Source organism: Zootoca vivipara, chromosome 10 (genome assembly GCF_965207765.1).
Source record: "Zootoca vivipara chromosome 10, rZooViv2.hap1.1, whole genome shotgun sequence".
NCBI lineage: Eukaryota > Metazoa > Chordata > Lepidosauria > Squamata > Lacertidae > Zootoca > Zootoca vivipara.
This window is the reverse complement of record NC_142593.1, coordinates 32,137,000-32,156,849: the sequence shown is the minus strand read 5'-3', so window position 1 is coordinate 32,156,849 and position 19,850 is coordinate 32,137,000. Positions and strand designations below refer to the sequence as shown.

The following is a 19,850-nucleotide window of genomic DNA, read 5'->3' as shown; positions in this document are numbered from 1 at the left end:
GGCACACTTTCCCATAGAAAGTATAGTAATACCTTGGTTTAAGAACAGCTTACTTTATGAACAACTTGGATTAAGAATGCTGCAAACCCGGAAGTGGTGTTTTGGTTTGTGAACTTTGCCCTGGAATAAGAACATGTTTTGCTTCCTGTTGAGTGTTTTCCATTTGTAAATTAAGGCCCCCGCTGCTATGGGAAAGCACACCTTGGCTTAAACCAATGCTTTAGTTTAAGAACGGACTTCCGGAACAGATTAAGTTTGTAAACCAAGGTACCACTGTAATGCAAAATCCGTTCCAGACTTATAAAAACAACCCCTAAAACAGCAATTTAACATGAATTTTTACTATCTAACGAGACCATTGATCCATAAAATGAAAGGAATAAACAATGTACTGCAGTCACACAATCAATCAATCAATCAATCAATCAGTAGCTGAGCTGAGTTCCACACAGTCACAAAAACAAAACAAAAAGAGCCGCAGAAACAAAAACACAAAATAAATAGCAGAAACAGACAGATCTCAGCGTAACATTCAAAACGGAAGTGTGGCAATCAAATTGGAAGCTTAACACTCAAAATTGAGCACATGTGGCTTCCGAAAAAAGTTACTTACTTCCGGGTTTGCAGTGTTTGGGTTCCTAGTTGTTTGAGTACCAAGGCGTTTGAGAACCAAGGTACTGCGCTACCCTATGCCGCATGCAGCAGAATCCCTTTCACTACAAGCGTCTCCACTGCCCCATGTAGAGCTGCAATGCTGCTGAAAGGCCATATATGGTATAGTGGAGGCTGGAAAGTGACAAGCACATTTATTCCTGATTATAAAACCCACTTTGAGTACAGTAATACAAATTAAAAATGAAATACAAAAGCCCCAAGGATTTTGGGATACATCCTACTGCATTCTGCCAGAATAATCATTGGGGCTTTCCCACACATCCCACATTTAACTCTCTTTTTTTTGGGGGGGGGAGGTTTGCATAGGTATGAGTTGCATAAGAGTATAGAAAAGACTGTCTTTTATATTTTTAAAAATGACAGCATCTCTTAAAAAAACAAAAACCCTGAGTACGACTTGCAAAATGATGTTTAATTTTAGTCTTGAAATAATTATATTATGTAGATCTGATGCACGTCTTCACAAAGATGACATTGACATCTGCTTCAGCAAAACACTAAACTCCTGCAAAGTGCCCCAGATTCGTTATGCAAGCGTTGAACGCCTTTTGGAGAGATTAACAGACTTGCGATTTCTCAGTATTGATTTCCTTAATACATTCCTACATACTTATCGCATATTTACTACTGCAGCAGTTGTCTTGGAGAAACTGTCGGATATATACAAAAGGCCTTTCACCTCAATCCCTGTTAGGTGAGTTCCTTTCTACTCATTATGTTCTCGTGAGATCTCCTGTCATAATAAACCCTGCAAAATGCACTGGATAACAATTTTACATATGTTTGTTTTTATGCTTTACATACTGCTTACTCTTTCGGCCATGGGAGAAGGAATAAAATCCAGCTGGGCCTCAAACATCCATCCTGGACTTTGTAATGCCAATCAATTCATACCTCCTCGTATGGTAGATGTTCTATTTTGGAATTTGTCTCTTTTATTTTCCAATATGCACATAACCATATTTCAATATTATATACAGGTAGCTTGCATCTTACGCACATTTATTTATTTAATTTGTATATTGCTCTTCATCTTAAGATCTCGGGGCAGTTCACAGCATAAAAATAAAAACACAAAATACATAATAAAAACAAGAACAAAACAAACCCATAACCCACTCTCCCAACAATTCACACGTGCCATTTCAACTTTACGCGGTTGAATGCCAGCCAGTTGAAATCACACAAATTAAATGCTCCTTCCAAATCTCATTGCTCAAGCTCCAACTCTCCACAAAGTTTGATGCAAGGGCTCCTGGGTTTTCACTTGCAAAGGCTCATGGGATTGCTAGACACTGTTTTTGCACCATTTTTGCTGTTCTCTCACTCTTTTAGCGCCATTTTTGCACTTTTCGTGCCATTTCCAGGTTTGCGGCGATGTGCACGTGCTTTCAATATGCGTAAATGGGGAGTTGCCTGTACATGCCATCTCCAAAATGTTACCGCCACATAAAATACAAGTGACCTGTGTTCCTTTAAGAGTAGTTTTTAACATGCACTGTTCAAAGTCCATTCAGGCCTTTCCTTTCTCTCCTAGATCTTTGGAATTGTTTTTTGCTACTAATCAAAACAACAGAGGAGAACACCTGGCTGACGCAAAATCACCACACCTTTGCCGCAAATTCTCTTCCCCTCCACCTCTATCACTCTCTAGGACTTCCTCGCCTGTCAGAACCAGGAAACTGTCACTAAGTTCTCCACTAAATTCTAGGGTAGGGGCTTTAGATCTGTCTACGTCCTCTCTTGCCAGTAGCCCTACCTCAACATACAGCCCTGCCACTTCACCACCACCCACGCTATCTAAAGTACCATTGGACCTTAGCAAAGGCCCTTCATCTCCAGAACAAAGTCCTGGCTTTGCAGACGAAAACTCAGAGAATCCACGTATTGAGCTTTGCAACAAACTAAGGAGAAGCATCCGAAGAGGTATTATATATACAATATATTGTGTAATTAAAGGTTGTTATTTTGCAAAGAAATGTGGGTGTGCTGGTACAAGGGAGGTGGGCATGCTTATGTTTTGAAAATCATCCATTGCTCGAGTGCACAACTTGAAATCCTCTTACCTTTATGTGCACAAATGGGAAAGGAACAGTGGAGGAATAAAGTGGCCCCTCTTCTTCAAAAGATCAGTGCATAGCTGCCAAGTTATCCCTTTTTTTAAGGGATTTCCCCTTATGCTGAATAGGCTTCCTCGCGAGAAAAGGGAAAACTTGGCAGCTATGGATCAGTGTAAGAAATGTAGAAAGAGGATTTTCTAGAGCTGTAAGATGCAACCCCCCTTAATTTGTGTAGATCCCTTGAGCAATTATTTCAACAAATAATGGCTGGAATTTCTGGTCCTATTCTAGGGTAGCTATAGGACTCCTGCACCTTTAATATCTGCGTAGAAATAAGAATTCCAGCAGGTGTAGCTTACATGACAAGCTGCACCTGCAATTCCCTCTTCAGTGCAACTTTCAGAAAAAAATGTATTCGCAAATAAATCGGCACTAAACTTGTGCAATATTCCGCTATATTTCTGGAAGTCACTTTTATGTTGTGTGAAAATGCAGATATAATGCGGAAATCAACAGTTTGGGAAAAGTTGGGAAATGGAATAAAATGCCACATGAATGCAACCTTAGATGACTTTAAAAAGGGATTGGGCAAATACATGGAGCTTTAGTCTTACCCAGGCATCCCCAAACTGCGGCCCTCCAGATGTTTTGGCCTACAACTCCCATGATCCCTAGCTAACAGGACCAGTGGTCAGGGATGATGGCAATTGTAGTCCAAAACATCTGGAGGGCCGAAGTTTGGGGATGCCTGGTCTTACCCATGTCTATGAGTCGCGATGGCTGTCTACTGCCTCCAGGATACCAGTTTCTGGGAAAGAACAGTAGGAAAGGGCCATTGGCCTCACATCCCACTTGTGGGTTTCCCAGAGGCATCTGGGGAACAGGGTGCTGAACTAGATGGGCCTTGGGGACCTTCACACATCTCTGTGAGCTGTGATGAATGTCCTGGAATTGGACAAAGAGCAGAGAAACATATTTGATGTTTTTATGTAATTTGTTTATCTGTTCTACAAAGGTTTTCCTTGTTAAACATGCAAATTCTAACCAGGAAATTGGTGCTCATGAAAATTTCTATCAGCCTCAGTTTTCTTCTCTTTTTTTTTACTTATATGAGTTGTAGTCCTCCCCCCCCCCAAAAAAAGAGCATAGCCCCTTTTTATTTCTTTGGAGAAACCTGACAAGAATTACAGTAAAACTGAAGAAAGCATAATTCCCTTGAAAAAGATTTTTTTAAAAAAGCTCCCTGCTGAGACTCTTAATACAGTCTTCACCAAAGGATTTGTCACCATAGAAAGTAATATATTGTTTAACAAGAGATCTTTTAAAATGACATTAGTTATAATGTCAGTGGTAATTAGCCCATCATTAATTAAATAAGCTTAAGGAATGGTGTCAGAAATAATATTTCTAGCAAATAAGAAGTTAAGCAAGTTTAGTTCTCATTTGCAGATAAAAAATGCCTCGGTGGCAGATACTATGCCAAAAGTTAGTATCTATTATCATGCATAACAGTTACAGCTGGCTTCCTCTATTAGTCTCTGTTCATTTGTTTGGTACTGAAATGCAGACTACCCTATGTAATAAATTCTACTGTGTTAGCTAATAACTACCGTATGTATGGCCTGAGATAAAACATGTAGTTCAGTCCTCTGTTGACATAATTATTCAGTTTTACAGCAGAATCGCAGTTATATAATCTCAGCAGTGTAAACGGGCATTATGCAGAATGGAAAAGCATAATAATAATAATAATAATAATAATAATAATAATAATAATAAATTAAAATGACATAAGTTCTTCCTAATGCCTAAGCTAGTGACTTCTTGCCTGAATATGCATCAAGAATAAGGCAAATGGAAGGTTAACTGTGTAAATGAAAAGCACCAAAATAAACAGAATTATGCAAAACAAATAGAGACATGCAAGTACAATGAATTTCCATGATTTATTCTGCTGATTTTTATTTTCTTGGTTGACAGACAGAATATATGCAGCCTTAATATTTGTTAAGGTGTGTCTCCTGAGGCAGAAGCATCAGATACAGTGAGGATTTTGATAACACAAGTGAGAGAAGCTCTAAGGTGGAATTAAGAGTTTGATACAGTAGAGACGTACATTGGATAGATAGATATATATAGTTTGAAAACTCTATCCTTCATAATTAAATTCAACCCTCACCAACAAACTAGGAAAATGAATACATGTAAAAATAATTAAATATAATCTGCCTAGTTTTTAGGTGAAGAACTTTGATTTTTGTATGACACAAAAGAAGCTTTGGGTAAGAAAAGACCTTTGAAGCAGAAGTATCAAATCCTATGAGGATTTTGGTAACAAAAGTGAGAAAAACTCAGTAGTAGCATTAGGGTAATACACTGAGAGATTATGTTTTGCATGTAGTTTGACAAATTATGCTTCAGATTTAAACTCTCCAATAAAGGGAGCAAAGGCAACAGGAAAAATAACAGTTGAGAATACTTTTCAGTGCAGCATTTAAACAGGTCTGATACAGCAAACACATGTGAGGACAACATTGAACTGAGGGCAGTCTTGCAGCTAAGAACAACCCGAAATGATGTTGACAATTTTATTTTAAATAATGGCATATGGTACCTAATAGATGTCACCACTGCTTGAACTGTATGGAATTTTTACCACAACACAGAGAGTGGCCATTCATTCTCTTTCACCTCAGTTCTTTTTGAATCCATAAACTCTGCAGTGCTGTTTGTTTTAGATTCTGGTGAATCTAATAGTTGACTTGTTCGTTTCCTGTCTTTAATGTTGTTTCTGAGATTTAGTGTGTACCACTAGACATTGGTCTGAGTAGATGCAAAATCATGAAACGGCTATCTTCATTATTGATAGTACAGCCTATTTTGTTTTAAATTGGTGTCCTCTATTCCCTTATTTATAAGCTTTATACTTACTTGTGTCATTGGTTTCTGTCGGTGTCAACTACCCTGATATTTTATCATTACTATTATTTCCCAAATTTCCTAAAGGGTTGTCTCAGAACATGTTACATGAGCGGCGTAAACTAAAGTTCACTGACAGAACTATAAAATGATGTTGGCTGGTAGAATTAAGTGCTAGTATCCCAAACACCAGGAGCTCCCAATGTACACACAGAACTTCACATGAACATAGATTTTCAGTGATGAAAAAAGTGCATATAAAGCCATCCTTTTTCATGTGCAGAGCTTTCATCAACATTGAACAGAACAAGGAAGACCCCTTGACCAATGTCCTATGATCAATGTCTTAAGAACAATATTACTTTGTTCCGCATATATTTATATTAAAGGTGATTTTATAGTTGACCATTATACAGGGTCTCATTAATTTAAATACATTAGTGGGTTTTTGTTGTTTTCAAACCAAATGTTTCAATCATTTCTTTTAAAAAAATCATTTAAAATGCATCTGTTTTGTTCAGAATCTGCACACTGAAAAAAATAACCTTTTAGTTTTTAGAGTTTAAGAAGGTGTAACATAACTTCATACCAGATATGTGAAATGTTTTATGATTGAATTATAAAGATCACTTGCTATCTCTATATTAAAGTGCATACTTCTTAAAGCAGCGGTTCTGGAATCTGTATCAGTGGATCGCACTATCCCAGAAAGTGCCCCAACTGTGGAGACTCCTGAGCTCTCCCCGTGTAGATCCCCTTCGACTCCACGACATCTACGTTATCGACAGCCAGGGGGTAAGGTTAGAAAAAGCAAAACTTTAATACATTGCATGGTTATATCAGTTTAAGTGACTACAAAAGGACCTTGTAGTGACAATAAATTTCTAAACAATTTGTTTACTGTCTATTTCTGTTCTTTCTGCAAAATGTAAGAAAAGAAGATGTGAATAACACCATTCCAAATGATTAGCATTTGAGCAGCACGAGAACAAAAAGCGTATTTGCGTTAGGATGCGATGAAATGTTCTGCAATATTTTGAACTAGATGTACATTTGTTCGAGAAAAATATTGACTTGAGTCTTATAACTGACAGATTTTCATGAACCAAGCTGAGGGCACATATTGTGCACTGTGTATGGTGATGGGATGTATGATACTGATCACTGTTAGTGGGAAATAAGTCTATTTGTGTGGCACTGAAAATGTACAGATGGTATTCTAATTACTCATTGCAGGATGTGAATAAATTGCTTAACCAGGAGTGAAATTCTTTTGGTAGAGCTCCAGTAAATCGTTAGTCCCACTAACAGATGCTTAAAGGATGCAACATACTGACAACTTGGTCCTGAACCCAACACTTCCATTGCATGAGCCGGAAGTAACTTCTTTCTCCTCGACTCTTTTAATAATAATAATAATAATAATAATAATAATAATAATAATAATAATAATAATAATATATTTATACCCAGCCCATAGTGGAATTTCCATAGTGGAATTTTCACATCTCTCTTGGGAATCAGGCCATGCGGAAGTTAAGTATGATTAGAAATTGAGCGTGGAATCTGATTGGCTTCCCCTCATGGAAATGCTTTTTCATATTTTTTAAAAATAATTTTTCATTACCATGTCTCACATTTCATTGATTATAATCATACATTCAATCACTGACTCCCCTCCCCCCTTCCATGGTTCTATTTATTTATCCATTAAGACTGCATATTCTATTTTCCCCTTATGTTCATATTTCTCTCCCTCCCTATATATTTAATGCTTTATACTGCTGAATTTACATTAACCCTGCTGACATTTCAGCCTGATTAACATGATTCTTCAGATATTCTGCAAACATTTCCCACTCCTCCTTAAATACTCCATCTTCCTATTCTCTTATTCTGTTAGTTAAATTCCCCTCATGGAAATGTTTTTGATCCAACTGATGCCTCTGCCAACAGAAGGTGGGGAGAGGTGATTTTTGCCAGCCCCCTGTCCCAAATGCTGTCCCCTAAAAATGTCTTCTGGAGGGTTGGCTGCCCTTCTGGAACAGCATGGGAAGTGGTAATGGGAGTCTGCAGGGGGAGGTTGGAGTTGACCAAAATATATACAGTGGTACCACGGGTTACGAACATGATCTGTTCCAGGACGCAGTTCGTAACCTGAAATGGTCGTAACCTGAAGCGCCATTTTGCGCATGCGCAGAATGCGTGTGCAACGAAAATGCTTCCAGGTTTGCGGAGTTCAAGGTGTTCGTAACCCAAGGTGTTTGTAACCCGAGGTACGACTGTACAGTATTCCTTCCTCTTCCGTTAGCAGAGGCCTTTGCTGAATCAAAAACAATTTGGATACAACTGTTTAAAAAATTGACAAAACGTTCTGTTTGTTTTTCCAGCAAGATGGTTTGCTTGTATATATGCATGCTTAAACAATGTTTTTTCCTCTACCATAAAAGCATACATGGAGATAAGATATCCAAGCTTGTGGTTTTCATTTACAAAACAATGCTCGCTGTTGATGCTGTTTTATTTTTTGTTATTTACTTTGCAGTACAGGTGACTGACAACAGCCATTGTTCCGTTTCACCTGCTTCTGCTTTTGCTATTGCTACAGCTGCAGCTGGGCATGGGAGCCCACCAGGTGAGTCTTCTGGTACCAAAGGTTTTTTTGGGGGTGGGGGTTGAATTACTGAGCACTAGTAAGTAAAGGACCCAGGTGGCGCTGTGGGTTAAACCACAGTCTAGGGCTTGCTGATCAGAAGGTCGGCAGTTCGAATCCCTGCAACGGGGTGAGCTCCCGTTGCTCGGTCCCAGCTCCTGCCCACCTAGCAGTTCGAAAGCACATCAAAGTGCAAGTAGATAAATAGGAACCGCTCCGGCGGGAAGGTAAACGGCGTTTCCATGTGCTGCTCTGGTTCGCCAGAAGCAGCTTTGTCATGCTGGCCACATGACCCAGAAGCTGTCTGCGGACAAACGCCGGCTCCCACGGCCTATAGAATGAGATGAGCGCCGCAACCCCAGAGTAGGACACAACTGGACCTGATGGTCAGGGGCCCTTTACCTTTACCTTTAGTAAGTGAATGCAGTCAATATTTGCAATCGAATATTTGCAGGCTCCTCTGGGGGGCTTTGGTCCAAAAGGCAGCATAATACTATCCCAATTCAGAAGTAAATCCCATTGAATTCAATTGGGCTTGCTGCCACATAACGACGTACAGGATTTCAGGCTAAATGATTGACAAATATTTCTTTGAAATATTCATCACTGTGCTCATGGTGAATGAATGAATGAATGAATCTTTATTTGCGTCAGACATCGGCCATAGCAATAAAACAACAATATGATATACAAAGAATAGAAATAAAAAATCAGTTATATAAAATAACATTTTAGGGTTTTGAATCAGTAGTCAAATAGTGGATCTTATTCTAATTGCCCCAGCTAAAAACCTTGCAAGCTTTGCTGTCACCTGCTCATCTTGATCTGCCAAGAGAAAGGACACTGTGGCAGTGACTGGGCAACCCAGAGTGGACAATAAAAGAGGGGTGATAACCTCATTCCTCAAGTCTTTATAAAGAGTGCAAGCCAGAAGGGCATGCACCACCAATTTGGTATGGCCATCTCCACAGGGACATAAGCATTTTTCGTGTGGAATCTCTTTGAATCGTCCCTCAAATACAGCCAAGGGCAATACATTCAATATTGTGAGAGTAAAAGTGCACCTGTGTTTTAGAATTGCTAGGTTATGCAGATAGGGTGCCAGCGAGTCGAAATAGGTAGGTGGAAAATTGTCATACCATGGGCAAAATTTCCTTATTGTGGCCAAGTTGTTCTGACGCTCGATATCGTTTAGGTGCTGACAAATTAGACTGTTTGCTTTACTAAAACCCAAAGTGAGTAGCTGTTGTAGTGATAAACACAGGAGTGAAGTTTTCGATAGACAATTTTAGTCCAGGCGCTCTTGTTACAATCTTGCAGCACTAGGGATATTAGACTGGGGGGATTTAATTTTAGGCGGAGCCAATAGTTAAAGAGTCCTATGCCAAATCCGCAATTCTACCAAGGGAAGATTAGCCTCTATGCAATGATGCGTTTGGGACACAGGCTGGTACAGACATAATTTGCCTTAAGAACTTTGATTGGACAGCTTTTGTAGATCCAAGGTGAGTGCCTGTCTAAATCTGAGCCCCATATAATAACTGTGCTAGGGGTTTAGCTTGGAACACTTCCAGGACTGATGGTATATGTTTATCACCTTTTTTGCAGAAAAAGTGTGCCAGAATTTTGGGCCTTTGGGATGCTTTTTCCTTGCACATTTCTGGTGTGCTCCCCATGACCCCGTAGACTGGAAAATAAGGCCAAGATATTTGAAAACTTTGACCCATTCAATTCGCTGGTTGTCCATGTGCCATCTATGGGCCCTATAGTTTCTTGAGACAACCATGACTGTGGTCATGGTGTACATGGTGCCAGTCCTGTAGGCAGAAATTATGTGGTAAGCAGGCCAGGAATAAGTTGTAGAAGAGGGAGGTCATCCAATACACTTACATCAGTTAAATTATTTCTTAGAGAGCAATTCAGTAGAGACCAATTCCGTCTGCATGCTTTTCCTTGTATTGTCGCATTGAAAAGGACTAGAGACTTGCTTTTACAAATGAAAGCTGAAGGCTCAGAAAGGGTTCCCAGAAAATCACTGGCGGTTCAGCTGGCAGGGTGGTATGGGCAGGGCAGTGGGGCTCACCTCACTTTCCAGCACTGAGTATCTTTGCCAGTTACTGAGAGGGGGAGGGATGAGGAATGGGGAGCTCAGCACAGTGCAGGTGGGTTTCAGTCATCTGCCTTCAACCAAGTAACTGAATGATTTGCTCCAGCAGATTGCTGGTAGGTGGTTGATTGTGTATTTCTTTTGCTCTTGTGTTTAAATTTTTACTGTTGTTTTTATTTTTTCATTTTGTGTTATTGCACACTGCTAAGAAAATGTTCTACTGTTACAACACTGGGAAAAGCTACATTTGATGAAACTCTTCAATCTGTAGTTTTGAAAGGTGAAAGCATTCTCTCACGTCTGCCATCTAGCACACCTTATTGGTGCACAATATGTGCTGTTTTTGCTAGAATGAAGCATGGCAGTGTTTTTCACTGTATTCCCCATTGATTAAAATATTGGCCTTGGCATTTCCTCCCTAGTGTATTTCTACCTGGAATTTGCATATCTATCGTATTTCCTAAAGTTTGTCTTTAGACTGTCTGGGGTGTCAATAATAGGCAGAGAATTAACGTGCTTCAATCTATCCTTGAATTTTATACTCGGGAACATTAATCCTTTTTTCTTTCTTTTCAATTTTCACGAATTATGTGATCAGTTTGAATAGACTTCTATTTTTGTTCCAGAACCAAGAGCTGTTTTGAATCTAGAGAACTGTTGCTTAGCAATTTTATTAACTGGTTAGGCAAATGCTCTCCTTCAAACCGAGGGGAACTGCACCATGCAGCTTTTATTAATCAGCAAGCTTCTATTAAAATGGTAGTTATTGGAGGAAGAGAAAGAAAACCACACCTGTTAATAAATACATCTTCAACTGTAAAGGGAGGACTGAGGCCACTGGCACCTCTATGGCAGGTCATGGGGTCCTTCCTGAATTAAGCTGCATCCTGAGATTTAATTAATGCAGCCTGTCGTCAGAGAATAGAGCAAAAGAGAAGAAGACAGTGCATGGGCAGTGATGCTTTTGGCATGTGGTAGAAAGCTGCAAGAGAGGCCTAGTCTTGAGCTCTAAATTGGAACAAACAGCAATCCACAGAAAACCTAATTGCCCCTTGCTCCAATTAAGCGCTGAAGAGCAGTTTCCCCTGTGAGAAAGTAGTGCAACAAGAGGAAGTGTGGGTAAGCCCAAAGTCACTGGTGAGGATCCTGAAAACTTTGCATGTTAGTATATTCACTAAAGAATAGTATATTCATTAAAGAATATACAGTATATTCATTAAAGTATACAGTATATTCATTAAAGAACCTTTTAATGAGGGTGAAAGAAGAGAGCACAAAATATGGTCTGAAGCTCAACATCAAAAAAACCAAGATCATGGCCACTGGTCCCATCACCTCCTGGCAAATGGAAGGGGAAGAAATGGAGGCAGTGATAGATTTTACTTTCTTGGGCTCCTTGATCACTGCAGATGGTGACAGCAGTCACGAAATTAAAAGACGCCTGCTTCTTGGGAGAAAAGCAATGACAAACCTAGACAGCATCTTAAAAAGCAGAGACATCATCTTGCCTAAAAAGGTCCGTATAGTTAAAGCTATGGTTTTCCCAGTAGTGATGTATGGAAGTGAGAGCTGGACCATAAAGAAGGCTGCTCGCCAAAGAATTGATGCTTTTGAATTATGGTGCTGGAGGAGACTCTTGAGAGTCCCATGGACTGCAAGAAGATCAAACCTATCCATTCTTAAGGAAATCAGCCCTGAGTGCTCCCTGGAAGGACAGATCCTGAAGCTGAGGCTCCAATACTTTGGCCACCTCATGAGAAGAGAAGACTCCCTGGAAAAGACCCTGATGTTGGGAAAGATTGAGGGCACTAGGAGAAGGGGACGACAGAGGATGAGATGGTTGGACAGTGTCCTCGAAGCTACGAACATGAGTCTGACTAAACTGCGGGAGGCAGTGGAAGACAGGAGTGCCTGGCGTGCTATGGTCCATGGGGTCACGAAGAGTCGGACACGACTAAACAACAACAACATATTCACTGTATATAGAGCCGGACAAGACTAAACAACTAAACAACAAATATTCACTGTATATTGAGCAGCAAAAATTACTAGGCTACAATCTAGTGCACTGAAATATATAAGGGAACTATCTGTAAAGATATAAAGGACCCACTGGTACTTATATATTGTTGGCAATCAGGGACGGCTCTAGGTAGACCCCTGGTGGCGCGGTGTGTTAGGGCGCCGGGCCGGTAGGCAGGGGGCGCCGGAGCGATCTCCGCCCCTCAGAGCCAGGGCGGCCGACCTGCTCGAGACTGCATTTTGAAACTTGCTGATAGTCTTTTCTGCTGACATCCTTGGCCTGATTTTTTGTTTTACTAAAAGCACAGTTTCATGAGATTTGCATTGGGGGGGGGGGGGGTTCACATTGCTGCCTTAGAGCACAATGAAGTTGGTTTTTTTTAAGGTACATTCTAGAGCTCTCTACACCCTAGCTGTATGGTGTCATCAGTGTCAGATTTGTTTCTGTCTTTACTCCTATGCAATGGTGTTCACACATTACATAGATTTACATATTTGCTGGCGCTTTTTCCTTCTTTCCTTTACTTTCTGATTCTGCCTAAAGCTTGGGTACACTAAATTCATGTTTTCAGTGTTCTTTCCACTATGATTCCAAGATCTGTTTCCTATGATAGCCACTATGAATATAGACACCATCAATCTCAATGCATCGTTAAACTGTTTTTTTCATAAAATGCATCCTTTTGCACTTAATTGAGATTGTTGTTGCTAATTAGCACAGCCCTGATATTATCACATGTAATACTTGCTACTCTTCGTATTTATAACATTTTCATGCTTTTTTGTGCAAAAAGTACAATAACATCATTATTTCTTCACTGTAAAAAAGGTTCTTAGATGGCTGTTAATCATAGGATTGCAAAATCTCCGCTGCCTAAATGTCAGGAGAGTCCACTTGGGAAACCCCACCATTCAACTTGTGCATTATGTAATATGATGGATGTGAGGGACAGGGGATATCGCGAAGTCCCTCCCCTCCTGAGTTCAAGCCCAACACTGACCACAGGGGAAAGCAGAGGGAGCTCTGATTCCAGTGGGGAAGCAGGAAGTCGGGTCCGAGGCTCAGGCAAGGTAGCGGAGCCAGGGTCCCAGGTGGGACAGGAAGGGGCAAGTAAGGGGGGGAGACCCATCCCTCCAACGCCAGAATTACGCAGAAAGAGGAGGGGCAAGAGGATGGGTCTGCCGAGGCTTTTGTGCTGGGGAAAGACGCGCCAAAAGTCATTCGGAGGTTCTGATACCGACTGAACACATTACTCTGTGTAAATAGCAATGAACTTAGCACTGTAAATACGCAGCACCAATAAAAGAATAAAATGCAGAGCTGCGTAGCGTCGTTACTCTGAAGTAGCCTACTCAGGCCACTGTGACAGCAACCTCCGAATCTTTTTGGGCTACTTTGGAGTTGCCGGGATGAGCGTGCCAGAGGCGGAGAAATGGCGGCAGCTCGCTGAACAAGCACAAGAGGAGCTGCAGAAGCTGCATCTGCAGGCACAGGGAGAATTAAAGGCAGCAAAAGAAGAGACTAAGAAGGTCCAGGAAGACCGGCTACAACTTGCGGAACAGGTGAGAGCGCTTCAGGAAAGAGAGCAGCAATTAAGGGCGGTGGCGGTAGACCTCCAAAGCAAGCTAGATGCAGAGAAAGACAAGGCGGGAGGGGCTCCCCAAGTCCAAGTGCTGCCAGGAAGGAGAGCAGGGACCCTTGTAAGCAAGTTCAATGGAGACCCGAGGGAATATCATGGCTTTGAGACTGAGATCGTGTATGCTCTTGAGCTGCACCAGAATGAGTTCCCCGATGATGAGCACAGAGTAGCGTTTATTGTGGAACATCTTACCGGAGCAGCCAGGGAGTGGCTAAGACCATTAATCGCAACCAAGAATCCTTGCATGAAAAATGTTCAACAATTTCTAGAAGGTTTGAGGACGATGTATTCGTCAGATAGTCATTTGGACCAGACTAAGGAGGAACTGCATAATTTACGACAAGGAAATATGACAGTTCGCGCATATTGGGCGAAATTCACCATGCTGGTGCACAGACTGGGGTGGGTTTTGGAGTCGCCTCCTATGCAAGCTGCGTTTTACTTGGGTTTGAACGAGGACGTGAAGGATGAACTCTCGAGAGGTCCAAAGCCCAGTACTATGGATCAGCTGAGCAAAGCAGCTCTGGCGGTGGGGGTGAGGCAGGAATCCCGGTGGAACGACAAGCAAGCGACGCGCGCAAAGCGGGCTTGGTTCCCACGGTCGCAGGAGAAGCCACTCCCTCAACAACCCTTTCAAGCCACGCCTGGAGCCAGCCAGGACCAGGAGCCCATGCAGATTGATAGCGCGCGCGCGCGGGCTTTTCAAACCCCAGCGGCGCCAAGACGCAAGGAGGGAAGGGGCGGGAATTGCTTTCTCTGCAACTCACCCCAGCATCTCGTCAGAGACTGCCCACATCGCAGGGAGTGGCAAGGAAAGGCGGGAACGGTGGTGCCCTCCCCCACTGACGCAGCACCACAGCAGGGAAACGGGAAAGCCTGGCTGCAGGAGACAAGGGGCAGCAGCCAGGCACAGTCAGCAGACAACTGCCCCAGCCCGCCCACCCGCACAGAGAGGTGCAGAGCCAGCCCACCCCTCCCAGAGCAGGAGTGGTTCTAGAAGTGACGCTAACGCTCCCAAATGGCTATCCCCTGACGGTCCTCGCCCTAATTGACAGTGGGGCGTCCGCCAACTTCTTCTCGAGAAGCTTTGCAGAAGAGCACCAAATCCAGCTTTTGCAGTTGGATTTTCCTCTGCACGTGGCAACCATTGACGGCAGGGAGCTGCTGGGAGGGGCCATCACACATCAAACCCCCCCCATGAGAATGACGGTGGGAAGGCACTCAGAGACACTGGCGTTCAACGTCACCACCATCTCAGACCCCCCCATCGTCTTGGGCATGAGCTGGCTGGCGCGCCACGACCCCTCCATCAGTTGGCACCAGAGGTGCATCACGTTTGGGTCGGACTTTTGTCTGGAACATTGCATGCAGCACCAACCAGGGGAGGGGCCTCCGATAGCCACGGTGGCCACCATGCATATCAAAGGGGGTGAGGCAATACCCAAGCAGTACTGGGACCTGCAGGAGGTCTTCAGCGAAGCGGAGTCCGACCACCTACCCCCGCACAGGCCTTTTGACTGCCAGATCAACCTGGTGCCAGGGGCGACGATACCCCCAGCCAAGCTGTACGCCATGTCAGACCAGGAGCTGGAGGATCTGCGCGCTTTCATCGACAAGAACCTCAAGCGGGGGTTCATAAGGGAAAGCAAGGCAGCAGGGGGCAGCCCGGTCTTCTGGGTGGACAAGAAAGACACGCAACAGCGCCGTCTTGTGGTGGACTTTAGACGGCTGAATTCGGTGACAGAGCCAGTGGCTTTCCCCATGCCCAGAGTGGATGATCTCCTGACAGCGGCACGCAGGGGCAAGATTTTCACCAAGCTGGACCTAAGGGGGGCGTACAACTTGATCAGGATCCGGGAAGGAGATGAATGGAAAACCACGATGTTCACGCCTCTGGGCTCTTTTGAATATCTGGTGATGCCCTTCGGTTTGCAAGGGGGCTCAGCATGCTTCCAGGCCTTCATGCACCACGTCCTGGGGTCCCTCCTCTTCAGGAAATGCTTGGTCTTCCTAGATGACATCCTTATCTACTCGAATGACCCAGTGCAGCATGTGAAAGATGTCAGAGAGGTGTTGCAACGCCTGAAGGAGAACCACCTGTATGTGAAGCTGGAGAAGTGCAAGTTTCACACCAAAGAGGTGGACTTCCTGGGCTACAAGCTGTCAGACAAGGGGCTGGCGATGGACAAGGACAAGGTGCAGGCCATCCTGGACTGGCACAGCCCCAGGACGCGCAAAGATGCCCAACGCCTACTAGGCTTCGCTAACTTCTACAGGAAGTTCATCAAGAACTTCTCTCGCGTTACGGCTCCCATCACGGACTGCCTGAGAGGCAAGCAGAAGTTCAGGTGGACACCAGAGGCGCAAGCAGCGTTCGAAAGCCTCAAGAGAGTGTTCGCCTCAGACCAAAACCTGTTCCATGTGGTGCAGGACGCGCCCCTACGCATTGAGACAGATGCTTCTGAAAAAGCTGTGGGCGCGATTTTGTTGCAACTGGACGCCAACAGGGAGTGGAGACCCTGTGCCTTCTTCTCCAGGAAGCTGACACAGCCTGAACGCAACTACACAGTGTTTGATAGGGAACTTCTTGCGATCTACGCTGCGTTCCAGCACTGGCGACACTTCCTGGTGGGCGCCAAGCACCCCATCCAGGTGTGCACAGACCACAAGAACCTGGAGTTCTGGAGAACTGCCAGGGTGCTCAACCAGCGGCAGATACGGTGGGCAGAGTTCTTCTCGAACTTCAACTTCTCCATCCACTACATCCCGGGGGAGCAGAATGTCAGGGCGGATGCCCTCTCCCGCAAGCCAGAGTACATGGAGGAGGAGGCGCCACCAGCACCCAGGCACATCTTCCCCCCGTCAGCATGGTCCTGCGGAGCAGCAGTGGTGAGCGAGGCAGAACTCACAGCACTGACGGCAGCGGATGAATTTGCCAACCGCATCTTCAGAGAACTGAGAGGGGGGAGGGAGCAGGCAAAAGACTTTGCAGAACGCAGGGGGCTGCTTTTCTACAAGGGTGCACTCTACCTGCCCACCACCCAGCTGAGACGTACAGTCCTCAAGCAGATGCACGACAACCCAACGGCGGGTCATTTTGGAAGGGACAAAACCGCCCACCTAGTCATGAGACACTTCTGGTGGCCAGGGGTGCGGGAAGATGTTCGAGACTATGTACGGGGCTGTGACACCTGCCAGCGGGCAAAGGTGGTCAGAGCAGCGCCACCAGGCTTGCTGGAGCCCTTAGCCACCCCACACAGGCCGTGGGAAGTGGTGTCCATGGACTTCATCACAGATCTGCCTTCTTCCAGGGGCAAGACCGCAGTGTTGGTGGTGGTGGACCTCATGTCCAAAATGTGCCACTTTATACCGTGTGCCAGGGCGGTCTCGGCAGAAGAGACAGCCAAACTGTTTGTGGACCACGTGTTCAGACTGCATGGATTACCTTTAAGGGTTATTTCGGATAGAGGCCGCCAATTTGTTTCCAGGTTCTGGAGGCGGCTCATGAACCTCCTGCAGGTGGAGGTCAGCTTGTCGACAGCTAGACACCCGCAGACCAACGGACAGGCGGAGAGGGTCAACGCCATTCTGCAACAGTACCTGAGATGCTACGTCAGCCAGCGGCAAACAGACTGGGTGGATAGACTGCCACTGGCAGAATTTGCCTACAACAATGCGGTGCACGTCTCCACAGGGGTGTCGCCCTTTAAGGCCAATTACGGGCGCGACCTCAGATCTTTCCCAGAGAGGGAGGGGGAGGAGGAGGAGGAGGGCCCACAGGCTGAGGATTGGGCAGAGGAACTGGAGACGGTGCACCAGCAGCTCAGAGAACACTTGGAGAGGGCCAAGGAAGCGTACAAAAGGGGGGCAGATCGCCACAGGCGACAAGGGGAGGTCATCAGGGTGGGGGACAAGGTTTGGTTGTCCTCGGAGGGCCTGCCCACCAGAGGGAGGTGCAAAAAGCTGGCGCCCAGAAGGCTGGGTCCCTTCACAGTCACGCAACAGGTCAACCCGGTGGCATACAGGCTGGCACTGCCAGAGGACATGAGGGTGCATCCAGTGTTTCATAGATCGCTGCTGTCGCCGTACAGGGAAAGCAGCAGGCTCCGAGACAGCGAACACACCCCCGAGGGAGGGGGGGAGAGGGGAGGCAGGGAGCAACTCAATGAAGCCACGGCCATCCTTGATTCACGGAGGGGGGTGGGGGGACTGGAGTACCTCATGGCATGGGAGGACGCTCCGCCCTCCCAGAATGAATGGGTCCCCGCCACTCAGATACAGGAGGAATTCTTGGTGGAAGAATTTCACGCCCTCTTCCCCCACAGACCCAAGCCCTGGCACATGGAAAGGGAGGGGGAGGAGGAGGAGGCACGGGAGAGCAGCTCCCCATGGCGCTGGGAAGCGGAGTTTGAGGAATCGGGAGACGAGATATGGGTGTCACCAAGATCCACCCAGTCAGAGGCAGAAGCAGATTGGCAGCACATTTTTACCCCCACCAGCTCAGACGCCACGGACTTTTTGGGATTCCAGTCCTCCCAGGCGGAAGGGGGGGCCTCGCAGGACTGGGCGGAGGTGTTCACACCAACGGGCTCGGAAAGCACTGAGTTCCTAGGCTTCCAGTCGTCACCGACACCTGGGGGGGACCTGGGGAGGGGAGAAGGGGAGCTTGGAAGGGGGGTGGATGTGAGGGACAGGGGATATCGCGAAGTCCCTCCCCTCCTGAGTTCAAGCCCAACACTGACCACAGGGGAAAGCAGAGGGAGCTCTGATTCCAGTGGGGAAGCAGGAAGTCGGGTCCGAGGCTCAGGCAAGGTAGCGGAGCCAGGGTCCCAGGTGGGACAGGAAGGGGCAAGTAAGGGGGGGAGACCCATCCCTCCAACGCCAGAATTACGCAGAAAGAGGAGGGGCAAGAGGATGGGTCTGCCGAGGCTTTTGTGCTGGGGAAAGACGCGCCAAAAGTCATTCGGAGGTTCTGATACCGACTGAACACATTACTCTGTGTAAATAGCAATGAACTTAGCACTGTAAATACGCAGCACCAATAAAAGAATAAAATGCAGAGCTGCGTAGCGTCGTTACTCTGAAGTAGCCTACTCAGGCCACTGTGACAATATATAACAAGAACAGATTTCTACAAAGCAGATAGTTGCAGGTGACCAACCACAGCTAGTCAAACTGTGCTGCAAAGGAAACCAAAAATTATGCACAGCATTTAGTCTATTTTGCAGAATCATTATTTTCCAATCCCAAATAATTAGTCAGACCCCGAACAAGCAGAAAATGCATTTAGTAAATGTTCCAAATAAAAACAAAGAATAATTGCAAATGACATAAAAATGAGCAAGGAGAAAGATAATTGAATCTGCAGAACAGACAATGATAAATACAAAAACAATGGGGCTATTAAGTATGATAAACCTTACTGCCGAATAATGAGGGTAACTAAGTATAAGTGGGGCTGACAATGTTTAGCTAAGGACAATTAACAAATATATTGAATTAATTAGTGAGAGGCAGCCTCATACTTCAGTGAGGGAGATAAATATGCAGAAGCTTCCAAGACCATTTGTTCTGTGCAGTCAAACACTGTGCATAGAAAGAAAACTAGAAAAAGGAAGGTTACGACAAAACAGGAAGCTACCGGTATTCATGGTCAAATGATGCTGCGTGTCATGTAGAGGAGCCAATATTTGTTCAAATTTGTGCATATAATAAAGTGCATGTGCTGGGAAAACATAAATGCTGATGCAATAAAGACTTGACTCAAGTTATAT

The 19,850-nt window shown here is 44.8% G+C and overlaps 1 protein-coding gene across 1 annotated transcript in view; it reads left to right on the top strand.

Moving 5' to 3' along the window:
- RASGRF2 (Ras protein specific guanine nucleotide releasing factor 2) overlaps nt 1-19,850 on the top strand; it is a 97,908-nt gene that overhangs the window by 56,822 nt on the left and 21,236 nt on the right. The window contains exons 14-17 of the mRNA XM_035099765.3: nt 1,121-1,369; nt 2,213-2,601; nt 6,321-6,449; nt 8,200-8,289. Of these exons, the coding sequence (XP_034955656.2) occupies nt 1,121-1,369; nt 2,213-2,601; nt 6,321-6,449; nt 8,200-8,289 (857 nt within the window). The remainder of the gene's footprint in view (nt 1-1,120; nt 1,370-2,212; nt 2,602-6,320; nt 6,450-8,199; nt 8,290-19,850) is intronic.